Source organism: Gobius niger, assembly GCF_951799975.1.
Source record: "Gobius niger genome assembly, chromosome: 12".
Classification (NCBI taxonomy): domain Eukaryota; kingdom Metazoa; phylum Chordata; class Actinopteri; order Gobiiformes; family Gobiidae; genus Gobius; species Gobius niger.
Genome location: NC_136863.1, coordinates 6,835,933 through 6,856,790, shown reverse-complemented (window position 1 = coordinate 6,856,790; position 20,858 = coordinate 6,835,933). Strand labels below are relative to the sequence as shown.

Genomic DNA, 20,858 nt, shown 5'->3' with positions numbered 1-20,858 from the left:
CTGAGTGGTTACTGATTTTGCCTCTTGGTTAGTAGGTTTTGAGTTCAATTAAAATACTTTGTAATATCCTTGTCCTTGTACACATCTACATCTACAAAAAAAGCAATAAGGAGAGGAAGTGTTTGATGAAACTAAAATTGCTTATTTGCAGTTTTTCCCCCACAAACAAATAGAATTTACCAAACCACTGCAAAGTTTGGGGGAAGATAAAGTATTGGCCATTGCGTGCACCTGTCCTCACAGCAGGTGGGTGACCTTGGTGGCTAATATACATTATCTTCTGTTTTTCTCCCAAAACTCATTTATTTGAGGCTAAAAGGGGAAAGCGGCTGAGGTGCACCTATTGTCCCGACTGCACGGGGAGCGGACACTCGCAGAAAATGAAAAACAAAACTTTATTTACGCTCAAAGTAAAAGCTCAGTCATAACGGCTTTAGTAAACTTCCAGTGGCCTCTGATCCGTAATGCCCCTACAAGTTACTTTCACAAAATTAAATCAGGAGAGACTTATGGCACATAGAGTGGGGCGCCCCCATCAAAAATTCTATTAATGTGAATAATGTAGTAAGGAGAAGATGAAATGATCTCCAAAAAGCAAAACAAAATCTGGTTTTGTTTGGCTGGAGTGAGCAAAGGTCCGTGCAATCACTTCTATTGCCTGTGTATGGGTTGATTGTGCACTTAATTCATTTCCAACAAAATGTGAAGGAAAACATATCTCTGTCTGTAGTAAATGGCTTCAACAAATGGGGTGATCATCACAAACACGCCTCAAAATTCTCGATGGATGAACTCAAGAGTCTGAAGGTTGCATGATCTAACCATCATTGAAGATCTGTGGATAAACGTCTAAAGAGTAATGTGTGCAAGACTGCTCAAAAATCTCTTCGTCCTGGAACACTTTTGTAAGGAAGAAAGGGCAAATATCCCTCAAATACGAGAATCAAAAGACTCTTGGCTGCCGAGAAAAGCGTTTAAAACTGTGATACTTGCCTTTAGGGTTGCAAAGGGGCAGAAAATACCAGCTACATTTTCAGAAACTTTCAATGGGAATTTTCAAAACTGTCAAAATACTTCAATAAACATGTCTATTTTTGTTGAATAAATAAGTAGTGACCAATTAGCTACCCATTAATTCTGTTTTTCAACCATAAAACATGCATTTGATTAATGTCACACCCCTGACCTGTACAAGAAGTTCGAGGACCATATCGTCATGTAGAAAAATAACACAACTTTCTACTTTATAAAACCACCACTTATTAAGACTCAAGATTTTTTATTTGTCATTTATTTGAAATTATGTTTCTCTCATCCTTGATTGTGGAGTGGAGTGGAGGGAGGGGGAAGAGGGGTTGGCGGGAGGATAGGGAGTTCAGCTTCTCGATGGCCCTGTGTTCGAAACTGTTCCTCAGTCGACTGGAACTGGCCCGTAGGTTCCGCAGTCTCCTCCCTGAAGGCCTAACCTTAAAGAGACTGTGTGATGGTGCGAAGGGTCCCTGGCGATTTTGATGGCTTTGCGGGTGAGACGGGTGGAGTGCATCTCCTTAATATCCTTAATATTAGAAAGAGTGTTAAGCTGAATGTAGTTTTAGAAAGTTTAGAAAGCTTTATGAATATATATAAATCATGATTTAGTTTCCTCACACTTAGATGGGTTAAACTCACCCGTCTCTAACTCAGATCATGACAGACGCTGACCAATAGGAAGAGTGGATGGAGCCAGTGTCTGACACAAAGCTGCATTAAACAGAATAGACCTAAATTATAGACTTTCAAACTAATACGATATTGTGACACTGCACACACTTAATGAACAAAACATGGAATGAGTCTGCATTTCCAAAAGCGACCTCTTCTTCTCCAACTTCAAACACTGTCCTCTTCAAACCTTGGTGTTCAGACACGGTGAAGTTGATTGATTGATTGATTTATTAGACTTTTCATCTCAGCTGTGATAGATGTTCCACTGTATGACTATCAATGTTGCGTCGACCTGACATTATAAGGTAATCAAAGTAAAATGGTCCGAGTGGAATCCGGTTCTTAGTCCAGTCGTCAGCCGTCCCTTTCAAGTCTGGGAAATGTGCAGCTAAAGTTAGAAGACTTGACAATCAAATTAAATGTTATTGCTTCAGTTTATATCTGCCTTCCCTTGTGCTGATTCCCTGTTTATTCCCATGAAATCCCCTGGAAACATTACAACTTTGACTTCTTGCCATATTGGGGGACTACAAGGCATTAACCCTGCAGGAGCCCAAACCTTTGCTATGACCTTTTTTCCTTTAATGTTTTGTTTTTCTGTAGCTTCATGCCTTTTTTTTTTTAGAGACAATTTCCCTTTTCCCTTCCTTTATTGTTCACATTAATAGAAACTTTGATCCGTGGTGCCCAAGCCTTCGCACCCCAGTGTAGTTTTGAGGACTCTTGACTAACTCTGAGACTCTGGGACTCTTCTTTTGTCAGATTTAATGTCTTTATATTTACCACAGCTTGAAGACCCTTTAAGTTGACTTAAATAGGAACACAGACCACAGCAGATGGAGGTGTCACTGTAAACCGTGGGACAGTAGAGCGTGCCGAGTCAGCGCTCTGAAGAGGAGCACATGTTTAGAGGACGCAGGTGATGGTGCTTTTGACCTCATCAGTCTTCACACGTCGAAGAGAAGCCAAAAGCAGAGTGTTGCCACTTTGCATCGTGACTTATCGTTATAGTTAATCACTCAAGTAAGAGCAAAATAAAGCACTCGCTGAAAAACACCACCCAAGTCCTAATTGGATGTAAGAATTGGCTTGGAATGTGGTGTGTGAGTGATTGGTGGAGGTCGGAGGCACCATCGGCACATCGCTTTAGTCGAATGAAATCGTAAAGTGACTTTGAGTGTCTTGAAAAGCGCTACGTAAGACTAATGCTTTATTATTATTATTATAATCTGGTTCAGTAGTAAATAATAGTGTTCTTTCCAGGCAGCAATAAAAGGCTAAAATGCTTATGAAACAAAAACTTTCTTTAGTGACCCAGCAGCTGTGTAAGTGGTTGGCATAGTACTTACAGTCCATCGCAGTGGCTCCAGGATCTATTGTTTTTAGGGTTTCTGGTAGGTTTTCACGGCTGACGGACCCTCTCACCAGTAAACCTACAACGCAGTTGATCCTGGCGCCATGCTAACCACATCATACAGCCATTGGGCCACAAAAAAGGTCAATTATCCTCAAATATCAAAGCATAAAAAGTTCCCTAATGCATCTTAAAGCAGTTAGTATGGCCCATAACCTGAGAAAAACATGGAGGTAGCGTTGTTCTTTACTGCGTTCTATTCTTTTTCCTGCCGTCATTTTTTGTTTTACTATTTTACAGTCTGTGGTTAGACCTAGAATCTGCTCAAGCTGCTCAAAACAAAGAGCAGCAAAGTTTGGTTCGAAAATAACTTGTTTACCCTAATAAATCCTTTTTGTAGTCCCTCTGGGGGTAATACAAGTGTTAATGGGATGATTGGGGGGTCTTTCATCTCCCCCTGGTGTCTCTGGCCTGAAAACCACAATTGCAGCTTTCCTGCCTCCGGGTCGGAGTCACCAATACACACTAATGGAATCACGAAGAAGAAGCTAACATGCTAACGGGCAAAGCTAACTGCAGGCTAGCCTCACTTAAACAGTATTTACAGCCAAGTTTGAGTGAAAAAAATGATCTCCATTGTGTAATTGGATGTACAATATCCCTCTGTCCCTTTGTCTTTTCTGTCAGCGTAGTATTTACTCTCTCGGACAATTAATGAGTAAAAAACCACAACATGCTACGACACCTGCAGTGGCGCTTATGGCCTCTCGGGGCATGAGTTAGTTATTTCTGCTTTAAAGGTGCACCGTGTTTTATACATAGAAGAACAAACTTGATATTTGTGATATATGATATATCGTAATAATTGACCTTTTTGTGGATGTATGGTTGGTTAACATGACGCCTTTACTTTCCGTCACAGTGGCCTCTACAGCGCTCCAGGATCAATAGTTTTGTAGGTTTTCTTTTGAGCGGGTTCATCAGCAGTGAAAACCTACCAGAAACTCTAAAAACAATTGATCCTGGAGCATCGTAGAGGCCACTGTGATGGACCACTGTGTCACTAAAAGGTGAAATATGCACAATAAAAAATGTGTTTTTCGCATAAAAAGTTCCATAATGCACCTTTAAAGTGGACAAAAAACTAGCGTGTGGTAAACCTTTTTTAATTTTTGGTTTTATTCCTCCTCCTGGTTAAAGCGACACATTCCTTTGTACCCACTTCTGTCAATCTTTAAGAACCAATCATTTCTCTCTCAGGAATTAGGTGCCGGTGCCGCAGCTAATCCTGTAAACTCCGCCACTTGCTCAATCTCGGTGATTAAACGAGATTTGCGTCGGTGAGTGTCGTTCGTTGATAAGCTCAAAACAATCACAGTGGGATTTGTTTGCAAACGTGATGTGCTTCCAGTAAACTGTGGGGTTTTATTATTGGGCTCACAAAAGGCCTTGTTCCACCACATGAACTGCATTTAATGACGCGCCGAGATGGGATTGGAATAAATGAGGTAAATATATGGCTTAACCAGGAATGATCCAGGAGGAGGATCTCACCGTGGTTAAACCGGGACTACAGAAAAAGATTCGACTGAGACAAACCCGACATTATTACTTAGACTTGAGTGCGATGCCACTAATAATGTGGATAAAAATGAATGGAATAATTAGTCGAAAATAAGCAGAATTAGTGCTTATGCTTGTACGGAATCTGGGAATATAAGGGAATGAGTATTACTATCATTGTATTTTATTTGGAGAGGGACAAGTACTGTGGAGAGAGTGAATGTAAAAATGGTCTCATGTAAAGCTTTCTTCTTCTTCTTCTTCTTCGTCTTCTTCGTCTTCCTTTTATTCTTCTTCCTTTTATTCTTCTTCGTCTTCTTCTTCCTTTTATTCTTCGTCTTCTTCCTTTTATTCGTCCTCTTCTTCCTCTTCTTCCTTTATTCATCCTCTTCTACTTCTTCTTCCTCTTTTTCTTCCTCCTTCCTTTTTTCATCCTCTTCTACTTCTTCTTCTTCCTCTTCTTCTCCTCTTCTTCTTCCTCTTCTACTACTTCTTCTTCTTCCTTTTATTCGTCCACTTTTTATCCTTCCTCTTCTTCTTCCTCTTCATCCTCGTCTACTACCTCTTCTTCTTCCTCTTCTTCCTTTTCTTCCTCTTCTTCCTCCTCTTCTTCTTCTTCTTCCTCCTCTTCTTCTTCTTCCTCTTCTTCCTCCTCTTCTTCCTCTTCTACTTCTTCTTTTTCCTCTTCTTCCTTTTCTTCGTCCTCTTCTTCCTTTTCTTCTTCCTCTTCTTCCTCTTCATTCTCTTTTCCTTCTTCTTCTTCCTCTTTCCTCTTCTCCCTCTTCTTCTTCCTCCTCTTCTTCATTCTCTTCCTTTTTTTTCCGATTCCAGTATAGGAACAGTCTTTGTTTTATAATATAAGTACCTGAACGACACAGACCGATATTCATGAAATTTACAATGTATAAAACATCACATCAACTTTCAAAACAAAGCAGTTTTTCATCAGCAATACTGTCATTTTTGCTGTATTTGATTCCAGAACCGTAATAATGAAAGACAACCAGAACAACCAATTAACTTTTCATATTTGGTCAGTTTCCGATCCCGTACTGGTGTTGTTTACGGTGCGCAGCCCGACTGTCAAACACTAATCCGGTGCAAAAGCAGAGATAAACAGTGTCTAAACCAGGACTTAAACAGGATCATTATCACCAAAAAGTAGATTATTCTGAATCTCCTCACATAGCCTTGTTCCACTGTATTGAGCGCCTAATGACGTGGGGAGGTGTTGTCGCAGTAATGCTGAAAATGCGACTTCACAGATTGCGGCGGGAGAGAGTTGGCAGCAAATGTCACGGATCCGATCGTTGGCGATGTCTGGCTCCGGAGCAGATCTTTTTGCCCGTCCTTGTGTGCGGCCTCTTCATATTTCTTTCTTTTTTCTCATTGTGTTGTCCAGCTGAACTCGCTCCACTCCGACTTGGCCAACCAGATGGCAGACAATATGGTGTTCCCCCTCATCCAGTTCAGAGAGAAGGATCTCACAGGTACAAACGCAATTTTATATGTTCTCTTTGTTATAATAAAGTTTTACACTGATCAAGCATAATATTGTGACCATGCACTAGTAAGTAAGTAAGTAAGTAAGTAATCTTTATTTATATAGCACCTTTCACAGGCAAAGGCCACAAAGTGCTTCACAACACAGTTAAAAACAGAAGTTGCATACAATATAAAAAGGGGTCAAAACAACACAGAAATCACAGCAGCCCAAAAGTAGCTAATTAAAAGCTTGGACAAATAAATGTGTCTTAAGTTTGCATTTGAAAGAAACAACAGAGTCAATACAGCGCAAAGAGGGCGGAAGATCATTCCAGAGCCTGGGAGCAATAGCCTGGAAGGATCGGTCGCCTCTAGTACGAAAACTCGTACGTGGAACCTTTAGCAGGTTCTGATCCACAGACCTCAGAGCCCGCGCAGGGGTGTAAGGCTGGACCAGAGCACTGATATAGGAAGGAGCCTGACCATGCACGGCTCTGAAGGCTAGAACCAGAACTTTAAACTCGATCCTAAAAGACACTGGCAGCCAATGAAGCTGTTTTAAAATAGGGGATATGTGGGTCCTCCTGTTTGTGCGGGTCAGAATTCTCGCTGCAGAGTTTTGCACTAATTGCAGTCGAGAGAGCTCCTTCTTGTTAAGACATGAAAACAAACCGTTACAATAATCTAAACGTGAAGACACAAATGCATGGATGATAAGCTCCAAATCATTACATGAGACCATATTCCTAAGTTTAGAAATGTTCCTTAGTTGAAAGAAGCAGTTCCTGGTTAGCTGCTTACAGTGCTGCACTAATGACATGTCTTTGTCAAAAATAACTCCCAAGTTACGAAGGCTTGGTTTCGCAGACTGGCCTAAGTCACCCAGGAACTGTTTAATCCCTGGAATTGAATCATCAGGTGCGATTACCAGGGTTTCCGTTTTGTCTGCATTGAGCTGCAAAGAGTTATCGTTGAGCCACTGTTTTATTTCCACTAGACAATGGAGCACAGCCCCCTATGCTACGAACTGTACCGTATTCTGACATCTTTCTTTTAGAACCAGCTTGAACTTTGTCCGTAATTTGACCTACATTGGCTTGACACCTCTTTCCAGCATTATATGTGTATGACAAGGTCTGCTTTTGTAGTTGTAGTTTTGTGGTTGTGGTTTTAAGCAAATATTTTGTGTGCTAAAGTGATGGAACTGTCCTGAGCTGTAATTTGTCACGGCGATGCAGTGGTTTTCTCTTGCTTTATGGCAAAAAGGTCCCAGGTTCAATTCCTGGGCTGGGTGGGACCTTGTAGGTTAATAATAACAATAGTAATAGTAGTTGGGGTTGGGCCAATTTGCTGCAATATCGCAAAACTTACTTGTGTTTGGAGGCATTTTTATCATGCACTCCTTTGTTTTCCAGTAACAGTGTTCTTAAAGAAGACTTGCTTACCGTAATAAATCCTTTCCGTTGTCCCTCTGGGGGTAATACAAGTGTTATTGGGATTATTGGGGGGTCTTTCATCTCCCTCTGTTGTCTCTGGCCAGAAAACCACAATTGCAGCTTTCCCTGCCACTGAGGCGGTGGTCCAATGCACACTAATAGAATCATGAAGAAGAAGCTAACAGGCTAACGGGCAAAGCTAACTGCGGCCTAGCGCCACTTAAACAATATTTACAGCCAAGTTTGAGTGAAAAAAACAATATCCCTCTCTCCCTTTGTCTTTTCTGTCAGCGTAGTATTTACTCTCACGGACAATTAATGAGTAAAAAAACGCAACATGCTACAATACCTGCAGTGGCGCTTATGGCCTCTAGGGGCATGAGCTACTTAGTTCTGCTTTAACCTTTTTACTTATCACAATTACTTACTGTATCGCGATATGTGCGTGTTGGCCCCTGCCCTGGGTATCGTGATGAAAGTCGATCGTCACATCCCTACTAGTCATAATAGCTTACACTTGTATTGCACTTTACAAGCCTGTGTTACCAAGTTCCTCATTGCACCAGACTGTAGTCATTATTCAGTCACGCCATACTCGGCAATGGTAAGCTACTATTATAGCCTTGGGGTAGACTGATGGGTGAGTGGTTCCTTGATCTTGATGTAAAACACTTTGGCCAAAAGTTGAGACTATTTACCATTTACCTTAACAATAACATGACTGCCTGTCTTGTGTTACCATCCCTAAAATGCTTATGTTTTTTTCTTCTTCCTCTGGTGGTCATTGGTTTGTTTAGCTGTTCTCTTTGTTTGTTTGCTTTAATCTTCTGCTGTTTTACATCCAAATATTTCACTCTACTCATTGTAGCGGCATTTGGCTCCCTCGCTCTTTCAATGTTGCAAGCGATGTTAAGTCTTTTGCACGTTTCACTAACTATGCATGTCATTTTGCAGAGATAAGTACGCTGAAGGAGATACACGGCATCGCCACAGATGGTAAGAAGAAGCACTAATTTCACTCCAGTAGCATTCTGATATTTACCGTACTGAAGTCTTGAGCGTCATGTTTTTCAGAACATGAAGCAGCGATGGTCAAGTACAGCAGGCTTCCAAAGAAGAGGGAGAATGAGAAGGTACGTGATTCTGAAGTGGCGTCTCAGAATGGTCGGGTCTACTTTTTCTACTTTACTATTGTAGCCTAAAGTTAAGAACCATTTTCTGTAAATGCCAGTGTTTTACATGAGTGGTTCTAAAGTGGTCCGGCTCCGAGACCCGCCATTATCTTAATGCCAAGCTGAGACCCAAATAAAACTGTGATTTGTCATATATCTTATAAAATATTGCATTTACCACATGTTTTTATTGAACACGCTGTAGATTTGCTTTTAAGACTGAAATTATGATCAAAACAACCCAATAATTCTACTTTTATCAGACTCCAGTGTATTTCCGTGTAGTTGCAGAAGGCAAGATATGGAAAAAAAAGTTCCCTATAGGCTCGTGACCCACTTTTGAGTCCCGACCCACCAGTTGAGAATCACTATTTTACATTATTCTGACCAAGTGGGATGTTCTGTGAGGACATTTCAAAAACACACCATAAAAAGACACTATTTCTTGTATTTTTAGTGTACTTTAACAGGTATTTGATCCCTTATTTGCATAACAATGTTTCTCAAAATCATATTGGGGGCCAGAGGTTCTGTGCTGGAGGGACCGATTTGTCCCACGGGCCTGATGTTGCCTACCCCTGACATACAGTATCTAACATCCTAATACTACAGTCCCTCCTGCATCATTACAACGTTTGCAAAGGCCTACAACTTTTTCATAACTATGCAACTTGCTCCAACTAAAAGGGCAGTTTCTGATCAGTATCAGTTGTTATTTTTCTGTACTGGACATAATGAACGTCCAGAGCCTCTGCAGGGTTAATCCCACCTCACACGCCTCAGCCTCGAGTCTGACTTTAGCGAGTGCTTCGATCCTCTGCCTTTCCCAGACGCCTTCAGCTAACTGGACCCTGATTTGACGAGGCATATGACTGAAGTCCTGCGTGTGCATTTATTGCCTATAGATCCCTTTTCCCCCAGTTTGTGTCAATTCTGGGACTGGTTTACATTTTGCCTTGTTCCTATTGACATTTTGAATCAACATCGGGTCTTTGAGCTTCTTCCTAGGCCGATGTTTTTGTGGTGTCTGGTTCTAAGGTTAGGTTAAAGGGATATTTCAGGATTTTTGACATAGGGCCTCATAGTTATCCAGATTGTTACTGATTTCTGGTGATATTTTTTTTGTAATTCATGCAGGTCTTATATTTGAAGAGTTTCGTGGTGCTAGGCTAGTGCTAGGCTAGTGCCTTTCTATGGTATCAGCTAGCCTGCATTAAACACAGTCCCACACACTCCACAGAGCACCTGAGGCAAATCACTTATAACACCAGACTAACCATATGATTGTCTGTGTCGATAGAGTAATTTTTGGAATATTACTGACCTTGCATCACATGAATGATTGCATTTTGAGGGACTATTTTCCAGCAGATCACTCCGCCGCCGCGTAGCTTATACAACCACTAAGCTGATGCTCAAATATAAGTTATTTTAAATGCAAAATGGTTAAAATGACTCTATCGACACAGACATTTATATGGTTAGTCTGGAGTTATAAGTGATTTGCCTCAGGTGCTCTGTGGAGCGGGTCAGACTGTGTTTAATGCAGGCTAGCTGATACCATAGAAATGCACTAGCCTTGCACTAGCCTAGCGCCTCGAAACTCTTCAAATATAAGAACTGCATGAATGACAAAAAAAATATCTCCAGAAATCAGCAACACTCTGGATCACTAGGAAATGAGGCCCTGTGTCAAAAATCCTGAAATATCCCTTTAAGGTTAGGACCTGGACAGGGAGACGACACAGACTGGCTGATGGATCATTGCTCGGCTCCCTCAGCACAGTGATAGCATTCATTTTACTGTATTTAAGCGCATGCATTTAGCGTGTCTACAAATGTTATCGCCCATTCTACTCATGGAGCAGTCGATATAGTAATGATTGCAAAAAGCTAAACAATATCAACATACAGAAAAAGTTTGCCACCCATTGTGCCTCCCCAAAATTGCAACATTTTACTCACATTTTTAGTACTGATGCTCTCAATACCATTTGGGACAAAAGGCAAAAAAAAAGTTAATTTTGTGAGCCACCCTAATGCGCTTTGCACATCTGTCAGGGAGCAGTACTGTTATGGGAAAGAACAACAACAACTGGCCCGCCATATATCATGATTGATTAGCAAAAGCTTCTAATTATGCACAGCAAATGAAAGTCTGCTTTGACAATAGAGCCTTTAATCTGATTGTGTGCATGTTCCTAATGAGCATCTCTTAGCCCTGTAGGAATAAAGACCTTAGATTTCTTTATAGATGTAGTGAAAGAGATCGTGAAGTCTAAGGACAGATTTCTTGTTTCCTGTGCAAGGCCTTCTCTAAAATGCAAAGTCTCTTCTCATTTGCGTGTGGGCTTAAGCCAAACCCAACATTTGCATGCCTATCGACAGCGAAAAAAAACAAATTGATTTCATGCCTGGCTTTTTCATATTTGCATTGAACCCTCTCCCCCGTGTTTCCAGATGAAGACGGACATGATCAAAGAAGTGGCCTATACCCGAAGGAAGCAGCACCAAGCGTCTCTGCAGTACTACTGTGCGCTCAACGCTCTGCAGTACAGGAAGAGGGTGGCCATGTTAGAACCGATGCTCGGCTACACCCAGGCACAGGTACTGCCGCCGCCGTTTGGCCTCCGGATAATACCATTCAAATCACATTCAAATAGGCACCTTTGAAATTGATTGCTCCATGAATATAACCAAATGCGCACTCACTACTCGGGCGTCTTGACTTGTGGTAACCTTTTGGCAACTGAAGTAAAAGTAGAACAAATCAGATGGGATTTTTATAGTATCTGATGAGGACAAGAAAGACAGAATTTATTTGTAACAATTCCAGGCTCTATTGGCTTGGATGGGGTGTTATTATATTTAGTTTATAGTAAGTATATAGTAAGTTTAGCAACAAAACGGGACCAGACAGAGAACTAGACTAAACAGGATCATCCAGGACAAGGCCAATACTAGTCCAATCGTAAACCATGGTTATTAAGTTAAAACTAGGACTAATCCAAGACCCTATCCAGGGCCTAATCCGAAATAAATCTATGTTTGAGTTGGCTCTGAATTAATAGATGGAGACAGGTGTAGCAAAAGTGACACGTGAGTCAAATTGTATGTTATTTTAGAGGAATAAAACATTTAAAAATTCATCTATTCCTGTAATTCATCTTAAAATATGAAACTAATATATGATATAGACTCATTAAAGTGACATGTCCAGCTTTTATTTGTTTAATGTTGATGATATGGCTTACAGTACATTAAAAAAAATATTCTAATTTTATGAGATTTTTATTTTGGGAATTTTACAAGCTAATCAAAATGATGACAAATAAAGGCTATACATATGTCACTCAGCATGTAGTGAGTCTGTCATATATTAGTTTCACAGTTTAAGTTGAATATCAGAAATGAATGCACTTCATAACGATATTCAGGTATTCATATTTTCACCTGCAATTACACAATGCACTTGAGCAAGGATGCTTGTACCAGACTGTAGCTTTTTCAATCTGTAGTCCTAAAGTCCAAAAGCAGAATTACAAAGTGCAATATATACAGTGCAAGTAATCATTCAGTCATCACCATCACATCCATAACAGAGGCTAAGGCACGTCATTCCTTTTCATGTTCATAAAATAGACTATAATTACCACACGCAGTCATCACGTAAACAGACACACAACAAGGCAGAACTGAGTGCATCCAAATCTAACAAAATCTAGGCCAGATTAACGCCTCATTTGAGAGCTTTTAGATTGGAGAAAATGTGCTCAGAACTCTGCGTTTGTGGTTATAAAAAACATAAATGTTGACTTGCTTCTGCCTTTGCATAAACCTTTTGACACTGGAGATAAACTCGATATTGTAAATTTGCATAATTATCTTCCAAACAGCAATATTCAATATAATCTTACAGATGATATGTTGCCCACCTCTTCTCCTCTTTTAGATCAGCTTCTTCAAGAAAGGAATTGAACAAGTGTCAAAGAAGATGGACAACTTCCTCTCCTCAGTGTCCAAAATGACGCAAAGGTAAGTGGTCGTAAGCATTCATTTGAAGTAATACCACAACTGAAAGACACCGTTACTTCTGAAATGTGAAATGTCACCAGTCCGCACAGATACAGGACGAGCATCTGATCAGCTCAGAACAGCTGGTTCACATATGAACCCAAAAGTTGGCAGCACAATCTCTGCAGCCGACAGTGTGAACTGTTGTCGTGTCCTTCGAAGGGCTGCCACGTTCATGATATTCTTGCCAATTGCGTGGCTTTTCTGCTGCACTGACGAGTTACTCTAGTGGGATAGATGGCTGGGTCAAATGCAGAGGACAAGGACGGGGATAATACCTTAGCCCAGGGGTGTCAAACATACGGCCCAGGCCCGCGAGATGATTTTATCCGGCCTGTCCTGTAGAGTATAAATTCCAGAGTGTGTAAAAAAACAAAACAAAAGCAAGTCTCAAGCCCATTCCTGTGCAGTTTATTTTTTAAAGAATGACCAGAATGCTCATTCTAGCCACTAGGGGGCATTACATTTTAAAAAAGGAAAGAGTTACACACATGTCCAGCAGAGGGCACTGATATAATAAGAGCTCAGGTTATGAACAACACATTACATAGCCACGTCGTAAATGGTCAGTCTGCCCCAGGGCGACTGTGGCATAAATAACAGCTTACCACCACCGTGTGTGGAGTGAATGAAAAAGGACTACTATGTAGCACTTTGAGAAACTTGTGACACAGGCTTGTAAAGTGCAATACAAGTGTAAGCCATTGTTATTAATGAAGCTACAGTCAAGTTAGGGCTTTGACCAAATCACAGCTTATTATTAATTACAGTATGGAAACATTTTCTCTCTTATATGCGGCCGCGACCCGCCGTGGGAGCTGAATTTCGGCCCATGACCCAAAATGAGTTTGACACTCCTGTCTTAGCCCCTATACTATACTCTTTTTATCTTCAATCAATGAAATTTGATTTAACCCCTAAACCTCCACCTTAATCAAGCATATTTTCTCCAGTTCGGCATTACCCAAAATCTAAAAGCTCCTTGACGAGAGCGCTTACAGCCTGTAGGCCAGGGAAATGTCTGATTTGAAAGCTAAGACCTACAGAACTGATCCAAGCTCTTTCCTCGTTTCTGTTGTCACGATTTTGTTGTGTTTTCATTGTGTTTTTGTTGCATTTTTTTTTTTACATGTTTTGGTCACATTTTGTGGCTTTATCAGTTACATTACACTAAAAAATAAACCCAAAATGCAATGAATACGTGACAATAATGCAAGAAAACATGACAAAACATGACAAAAATGTGGCAAAGACGCAACAAAAAACAAGCAAACCAAAAACAAGAACAAGCTTAGATCAGTTTTGTAGGTCATAGCTTTCAAATGAGGGGTTACACTGGCCTGTAGGCTGTAAACTCCAGTCAGGAAGCTTTAAGATTTGGGTAAGGCTGAACTGGAGATAAAGACCGTGGTTAAAGTGGGTGTTAAGAGGTTCAATGGTAAATTGTTAGTACCGGACAAAAGTCATTCCCAGCTTTCTTAATGCACTTCTTTCTAACAACCCAGTTCTCCCCAGAAATGAGTGAAAGACTAATGCCCTGTGACTTCTGTGGTCAGTATTCAGACGCAGCTGGACTCTGAAGCCGAGGCCATGCGAAGCACCCAGAGGGAGCTGCTCTCGGTGGACGACAGCATCTACACTCCGGACTCGGACGCCGTCTCCGTGAACCGCACGCTCATCCAGAAGGCCGGCTACCTCAACATCAGGAAGTGAGCGCCTTCGATCGCCAGCCCGTAGCAAATCCCAGCTCGTTTTGTAATTCTGTCTGAAACGCCTTGTTTCAGACAAAGTAGTTTTCAGCTCGTTTCGTTTTGCTCATTTGGAGTCACCGCAGCAAATCTCAGCCTTCTAATGATTTGCATATTGAATAGCTATTTGGATTACATAATTTCTAACACCGGATCATTCCGCCACTAATCCAGGATTTAACTCGACCAACGTGTAACCAGGACTAAATTACGCTCTAATCCTGGACCATACTAGGCCAACCAAGACTAAACCTAAAGAGGTCCCCACAGCATCTTATCAGCCTCATAGTGCTTTACATAATATTCATTATTATTTCTTAGTGGCTTATCAGGTGGTACTACTGGCTTCTTGGTTGTAGTCGCATGTAGAGGATCTATGATTATTCCCCCTTTTCTAAGTATTTTTCAAATTATTTTTCACCCAGAAAAAAATAGCTCTGATTGCCTTGAATTTTAGGTTTTGTTATTAGAGTTTGTGATCACTGGCACTGACACTACAATGCCCAGTGCCTGGTCAATCTGGTTGTGTGAGCTTTTCGACTGCCGAGGGTCAAACTGTTACTGGCCAGGTATAAGTTTTGACACCGACCTCTGGCTGTGGCCAAAGCGCTAAACCGAGACTGACGTGAACAGACGCTGGCCTCTGATTGGCAAACGAGAGAGAGGTACAGCTCTCACTATTGACACGTGTTTCACAACATCATACCGCTGTTCCAAAAGGGGATTTTGCCAACATTAGCATTTAGCCGCTGTTAGCGCAACTTCAGCTGGTGTTAGCATGTAGCTTACCTTCATAGTTCGTATTGTAGCTGTTTCTTTCCTCTAGTATTTACCTTGGCAGCTCTGAATGATTCCATAAACCCCACCACAGACAGCATTTGTCCACATTTATGCTCATCGCGGCTTACGAAACTTTTAATGGCGATCTTCAATGAAGGTATTCAAGTCGTCTTCTGTACTCAGTGGTTAAAGTCTCGAACGTTTCGTCTCTCATCCAAAAGGCTTCGTCAGCAAAAACTAAAGTTCTGTTCAGTTCGCAGCCTAGATAAAGACCAAAAGGGAGGAGGTTGGGGTTGGCCCGGCTCCTCCCAGAAACTACCGGTACTCACCTGTGAGTAAATACCTTTGCAGAGGTCAGGACACATGGAGACTCTGGAGTAAGCAGGTCGTTAGAGACACTCTACTTCAAAGGTTTTTACTCACAGGTGAGAGTACCGGTAGTTTCTTCTCGACTGTGAACTTACACAGACATTTTAATGACGATCTGTACAGCGTGCACTGCTCATCTGTGGGGGCCGCCCATAACAGCGTGTACTGAGTTGATATGTGACAATGTGAGCACATTACATATTTTCACCCGTGGAAAAACGGTGATCGGGCGTGAAGAGCAAATTGCACGACGTCCCTGACTCAGACTTAGCTGGATGTTGCTTCACGCTCTTTACCTCCTTTCACCTTGAACTGTCCTATCCAAATAAAACCTACGGATCAAAAAACCTTTACAGTGGTTTAAAATATGCACCGTGAACTGAATATTGATTTCTAATCATAAATTGTACATGAAATTGTTTTATTCCCAAAGTTGTGCAGCCTCTGTTTCAGACATAGTTTAATCACAGTCTTTCCCTTGACTGATGTGCAGGAAAGGGAATGTATTTGTGATAACTGCTCAATAACTACAAAACTAAATATCAAACATGGGTTTAAATGAATTTAATTGAGAATCTTGTTTTGAGTGGTTTTCACTCATTTAGACTTTAGACTTTTCATTTAGACCAAGAATACTTTGCTAGTTTGAGGACATTTCTCACTGGTTCTGAGGTAATCTAGCATGAAATAAGAAAGTAAAACTGCCAATGGGACAAACCCACTGGAATAAAGACAAAAACACGTCAGAAATATATCAGAACAAGTGATATCATTTAGGTAAAATGCCCGACTAAGTCTTCACCCCTCAAAACAACCAAAATTAGAATTATTATGCTCAATCTGAAGCATTTAAATGAGTCTAGATATTCCTTTTTTGGAGTGTAGAAGTGAATAAAAGCGGCGCTCCTCTATTGCTATCCACAAAGCCTGGCCAAATGCTTTTGCAGCAGCAGTGTGGTTTAATTTCACACCTCCGAAATAAATGGGAAAGTCTCTCACTTCCTGCCGGAGTCGCCCAAAACCCAGTTGTGCTCGGTAAACAATAACTCGCGCGGCGATGACAGGGTGGGTCAGGTGACGTGTTGACAGTCTGCCGCTGTCAGCTCATTCACGCTGAATGTATGAGGCTCCTAAAAACTTCCTCCTTCCTTTCCTTTAATGGCTTCAGGGGAGCAGAACTGCAGCGTAGCGCCCCCCCGATGTGATTTAGTGAAATGTCAGGCCTGTCAAACTCTGTCTCTCGCTCATATACATCCACAGTCTTTGACAAATGCATGTGACACAGGAGAAAAGGTTTCCCAGCGAATGCCATTCTGTATAATGACACGCGGCGCCGGCTGACTCAATGCTTGTCAAATGGAGCCCAGAGCTGAGCACATTTGGAATAGTTAGTCAATGCAAGAGGCCTGAGTCACACCACAGCGGCAGGAGCTTCCACATCAATCTCCCAACATTCGGGATATTTGCAAAAGTGGATAAAAAATGAATTACGCAAAAGACGGGACTGGATTTTGGGTTTATAATACATTTATAAAGAGCTTGGGGGAACAGGCAGTAGGCATTAGCTGCACAGTTAATTACAATAGAATCAAAATTGCTTTTTGAATTGTTACCATAGGCAAATAACAAAAGGTGTGTTTATTCAGGTGAAGGGTCAGCAACATCAGAACCACCACTTTGGCCCAAACCAAATTACAGTCAAACTTAAAAGTGCTTGAAATATTGGGATTTGTGCAGTTTTGGACTATCTTATGGAGCAAGCATGTTTTTTCTTACCTCTGACTTTGTTTTGTCTCATGTTTTTGTCTTTTTCAGTGCACAAGGTAATTTCTCTCATTTTAAAGCTGCATTATGCAACTTTTTATGAGGAAAAAAAGTTGATATATTTGTGTATTTTACCATATAGTGACGAGTGGCTGTACGAGTGGTCAACATGGCACCTTTGCTTTTGATCACGGTGGTCTCGACAGCGCTCCAGGATCAGTTGTTTTGTAGGTTTTCTGGTGAGAGGATCCATCCGCAGTGAAAACCTTCCAACAATTGATCCTGGAGCGTCTTAGGGACCACTGTCATGGGAAGTTAAGTCACCATGCTGACATACACTATGAGGTCAAATACGCACAAATATCTTTTTTTTTTTTTTCACATAAAAAGTTGCATAATGCATCTTTAAGCAAAATAATGCTTCTTCCATTGGCAATATTATTTCAAGACAGTCCAAACTTACTCAAAATCAGCCTAAATCTTCTTAATTCAAGCACTTTTTAAGCAATTACTCTAAGATAAGATGGCATTTTTCCCAGTGTTTTTCTGGACAAATTAAGATAAATAAATGCCTTAAAAGTACCAAGGGGGGTCTTATTGTACAATATAGGGACACTTGGTAACACTTTATATTAAGATGTGCTTGTTAACGGGGCTAGATGCAAGTTAGCCATTTTATACTCACTACTGCCACCTCAGGTCATATGTGTTAAGCGCGTGCATGACGGCAATTCGGACCAGAATTGACACCTTTTTGAGTGACAGTGCAGGATTTTAGAGGCAGTTGTGGTGGACAGGTCTGGGCTCATTCTACATAATAGGACATGGCTGGAACATGTAGGGGAAGGAAATTACATAATTTTAACATTTTTAAACTATGTATAGTCCCTTTAAGTATTAATAAGGTATTAATAAGCATTAATAATATACTTGTAAAGCAGTAGCACACTGCTTATTATGCTTGTATCTGGTAACATACTAATAGGCCATTTATAACACGCTTATTCATAGCCAACCCTTAACCTCACCCTGACCTTAACCCTTACCCTAACCCTAAAATGGTTACTAATGCTTATTATAATACTTAATGAGCGCACCTTAATCTATAGCAATACCGGACACTTTGAGTTCATAAGAGCAAAAAGCTGCACCAGAGGCTTTAAAGAGCCACACATGGAGATATATTCAGTCTCAATGCGGTCTTCGTTCCTAAAGTGGGAGTCGCAAGATGATTTTGAGACAGTATTTTTTCTTTTTGATTGAAAACTGCACATTTTAGTGAAAAAAATACAGTTTCCAAACTAACATCATTAAACCAGCACTTTAGATTGTCATAAATGCTAACTACATGTTACAGAAGGGGGTCCTGAGTTGTTGGTTGAGTGATTTTGGGGTCGCGGCCTGAAAGGTTTAGGGACCTCTGCTTTACACTAAAGACATGTTGAAATGAAGAACATGGGCTTCTTGTTGGAGTTTAGAAATTCATATTAAGTCTAAGTGCTGTTTTCAGTCTTTAAAAGGGATTCACTCAGGGCTTTCAGCGCCCAACTCTGATGAAGCAGGGTACTTAACTCATGTGATTATTTATTTATTCATCCATCCCGTTCCCTTCTTTTCATTTAAATTGTCCATGTTTTTCTTTCTTACACACAAAAAAAGACCAGCATGATTACAACCCGAGCGGCAGTTAACTTGCAGTCATTATATTTGGTTCAGAATGGGAACTTTTAAAAGATTCCTGTATCCAATAACTGCTGCCTCAGATGTCAACAGAAAAAGTAAAAATAATAAATAACAGAACAGTTTGTCAGCAGCGGGAGCCGGAGAGTTTTCAACATTAATCACGCAGCATTCAGGGTATTTGCAAAATGGCATTTGGGGTTGTTTGTAATCAATTTTCCGAGCTCCAAACAAAGCAAAACAATAGAGGCTCCACGGAGGATTGAATTGAGAAAGTGACTAAGCTAATTATCTTTCTGGGGCATTTTAAGCATACAAATTAGACAATTAAAATAGTTTTAGAAGTAGTATCACTGCAAAAATAGTGCTAATTTCTAGACTCATTACTTCCTTTCTTTTTATAGCAAATCCTACGTTTTGCATGTTGTTGTTAGGAGTTAATCTAGTAATCAAAGTTCGTCTTGCTGACAAAGTTGTTGCTTGTTTTTCTATTCAAAACACACTCGCCACCTTGATTTACTAACTGTTCTGACCTGGGGTTGCTTAATGATCAGGGTATTCCACCAAGGGATTTGTTCTTCCCTGACGGCACGGGCATATTCCAGGATGACGATGCCAGGATTCATCGGGCTCTCATTGTAAAAGAGCAGAGTGTGAGACACAGTGGTCACATCAATACAAAGTGATGCAACACGGCGAATGTGTGCTGTAATCAAAGCTAAAGGCGGTCCAGCGAAATATTAGAGCGTGTGACCTTTTTTGTGTCAGGCAGTGTATAAATCCAGTATCCGCATTTATAAATCTCCTCTTCCTCTGGGACGCTTTTTGTTCCAGACACTTCCATCTTTAGCATTGTTTTATACACATAATCATACCAGGTTTACGTGGCATCAATAGGTTGTGCTCATCAGGACTAGAGATGCACCGATCCAGCTTTTTCGCTACCGATGCCGATACTGGGGTTTGAGTATCTGCTGATATCCGATATTTACCAAAACCAAGAGACTTTCTTAAAAGTGTCTTTCCCTGAGTGAAAAATTGAATTGACTCTTTTCTCCATTTTAAGAACAATAAAGTCATATGTTATTGTCATGATGCTACAGATCAATTATGTCTATTGATAAACTAATGGATGAACATTAAAGGGGCTAGATGCAAGTTGGTAATTTTATACTCACTACTGCCACCTCAGGTCATATGTGTAACTGCACCTTCTATATTAAGCTCGTGCATGACGGCAACAACTTTTTGAGTGACATTGCAGGATTTTAGAGGCAGTTGTGGTGAATATTCCTGGACTCATTCTACACATTAGGACATTGTTGGAACATGTATCGGGAGGAAAATACATAATTTTGACATTTTTAAACTCTTTATAGTCCCTTTAAACAAGGATCACAGGACTTTTCTACACTAATTATCCTTGGGTATATTACATTAATATAAACAACTCAAATGAACTGTTGAACTGATCATTACAAATATGTTAGCTCAGTTATTTCTTAAAGGGACTATATGGAGTTTAAAATGTTAAAATGATGAGTTTTACTTCCCCTACATGTTCCAGGAATGTCCTAATGTGTAGAATGAGCCCAGACCTGTTCAACACAACTGCCTCTAAAATCCTGCACTGTCACTCAAAAAGCTGTTAATTCGGGTCCGAAGTGCCGTCATGCACAAGCTTAAAATAGAAGGTGCAGTTACACGTATGACCTGAGGTGGCAGTAGT

General features: G+C 40.7%; 1 protein-coding gene across 1 annotated transcript in view; it reads left to right on the top strand.

Annotated features, from left to right (window-relative positions):
- appl2 (adaptor protein, phosphotyrosine interaction, PH domain and leucine zipper containing 2) overlaps positions 1 to 20,858 on the top strand; it is a 42,962-nt gene that overhangs the window by 8,238 nt on the left and 13,866 nt on the right. Inside the window, exons 5-10 of the mRNA XM_079567099.1 lie at positions 6,024 to 6,111; positions 8,497 to 8,538; positions 8,617 to 8,675; positions 11,175 to 11,321; positions 12,667 to 12,749; positions 14,345 to 14,497. Coding sequence (XP_079423225.1) covers positions 6,024 to 6,111; positions 8,497 to 8,538; positions 8,617 to 8,675; positions 11,175 to 11,321; positions 12,667 to 12,749; positions 14,345 to 14,497 — 572 coding nt within the window. The remainder of the gene's footprint in view (positions 1 to 6,023; positions 6,112 to 8,496; positions 8,539 to 8,616; positions 8,676 to 11,174; positions 11,322 to 12,666; positions 12,750 to 14,344; positions 14,498 to 20,858) is intronic.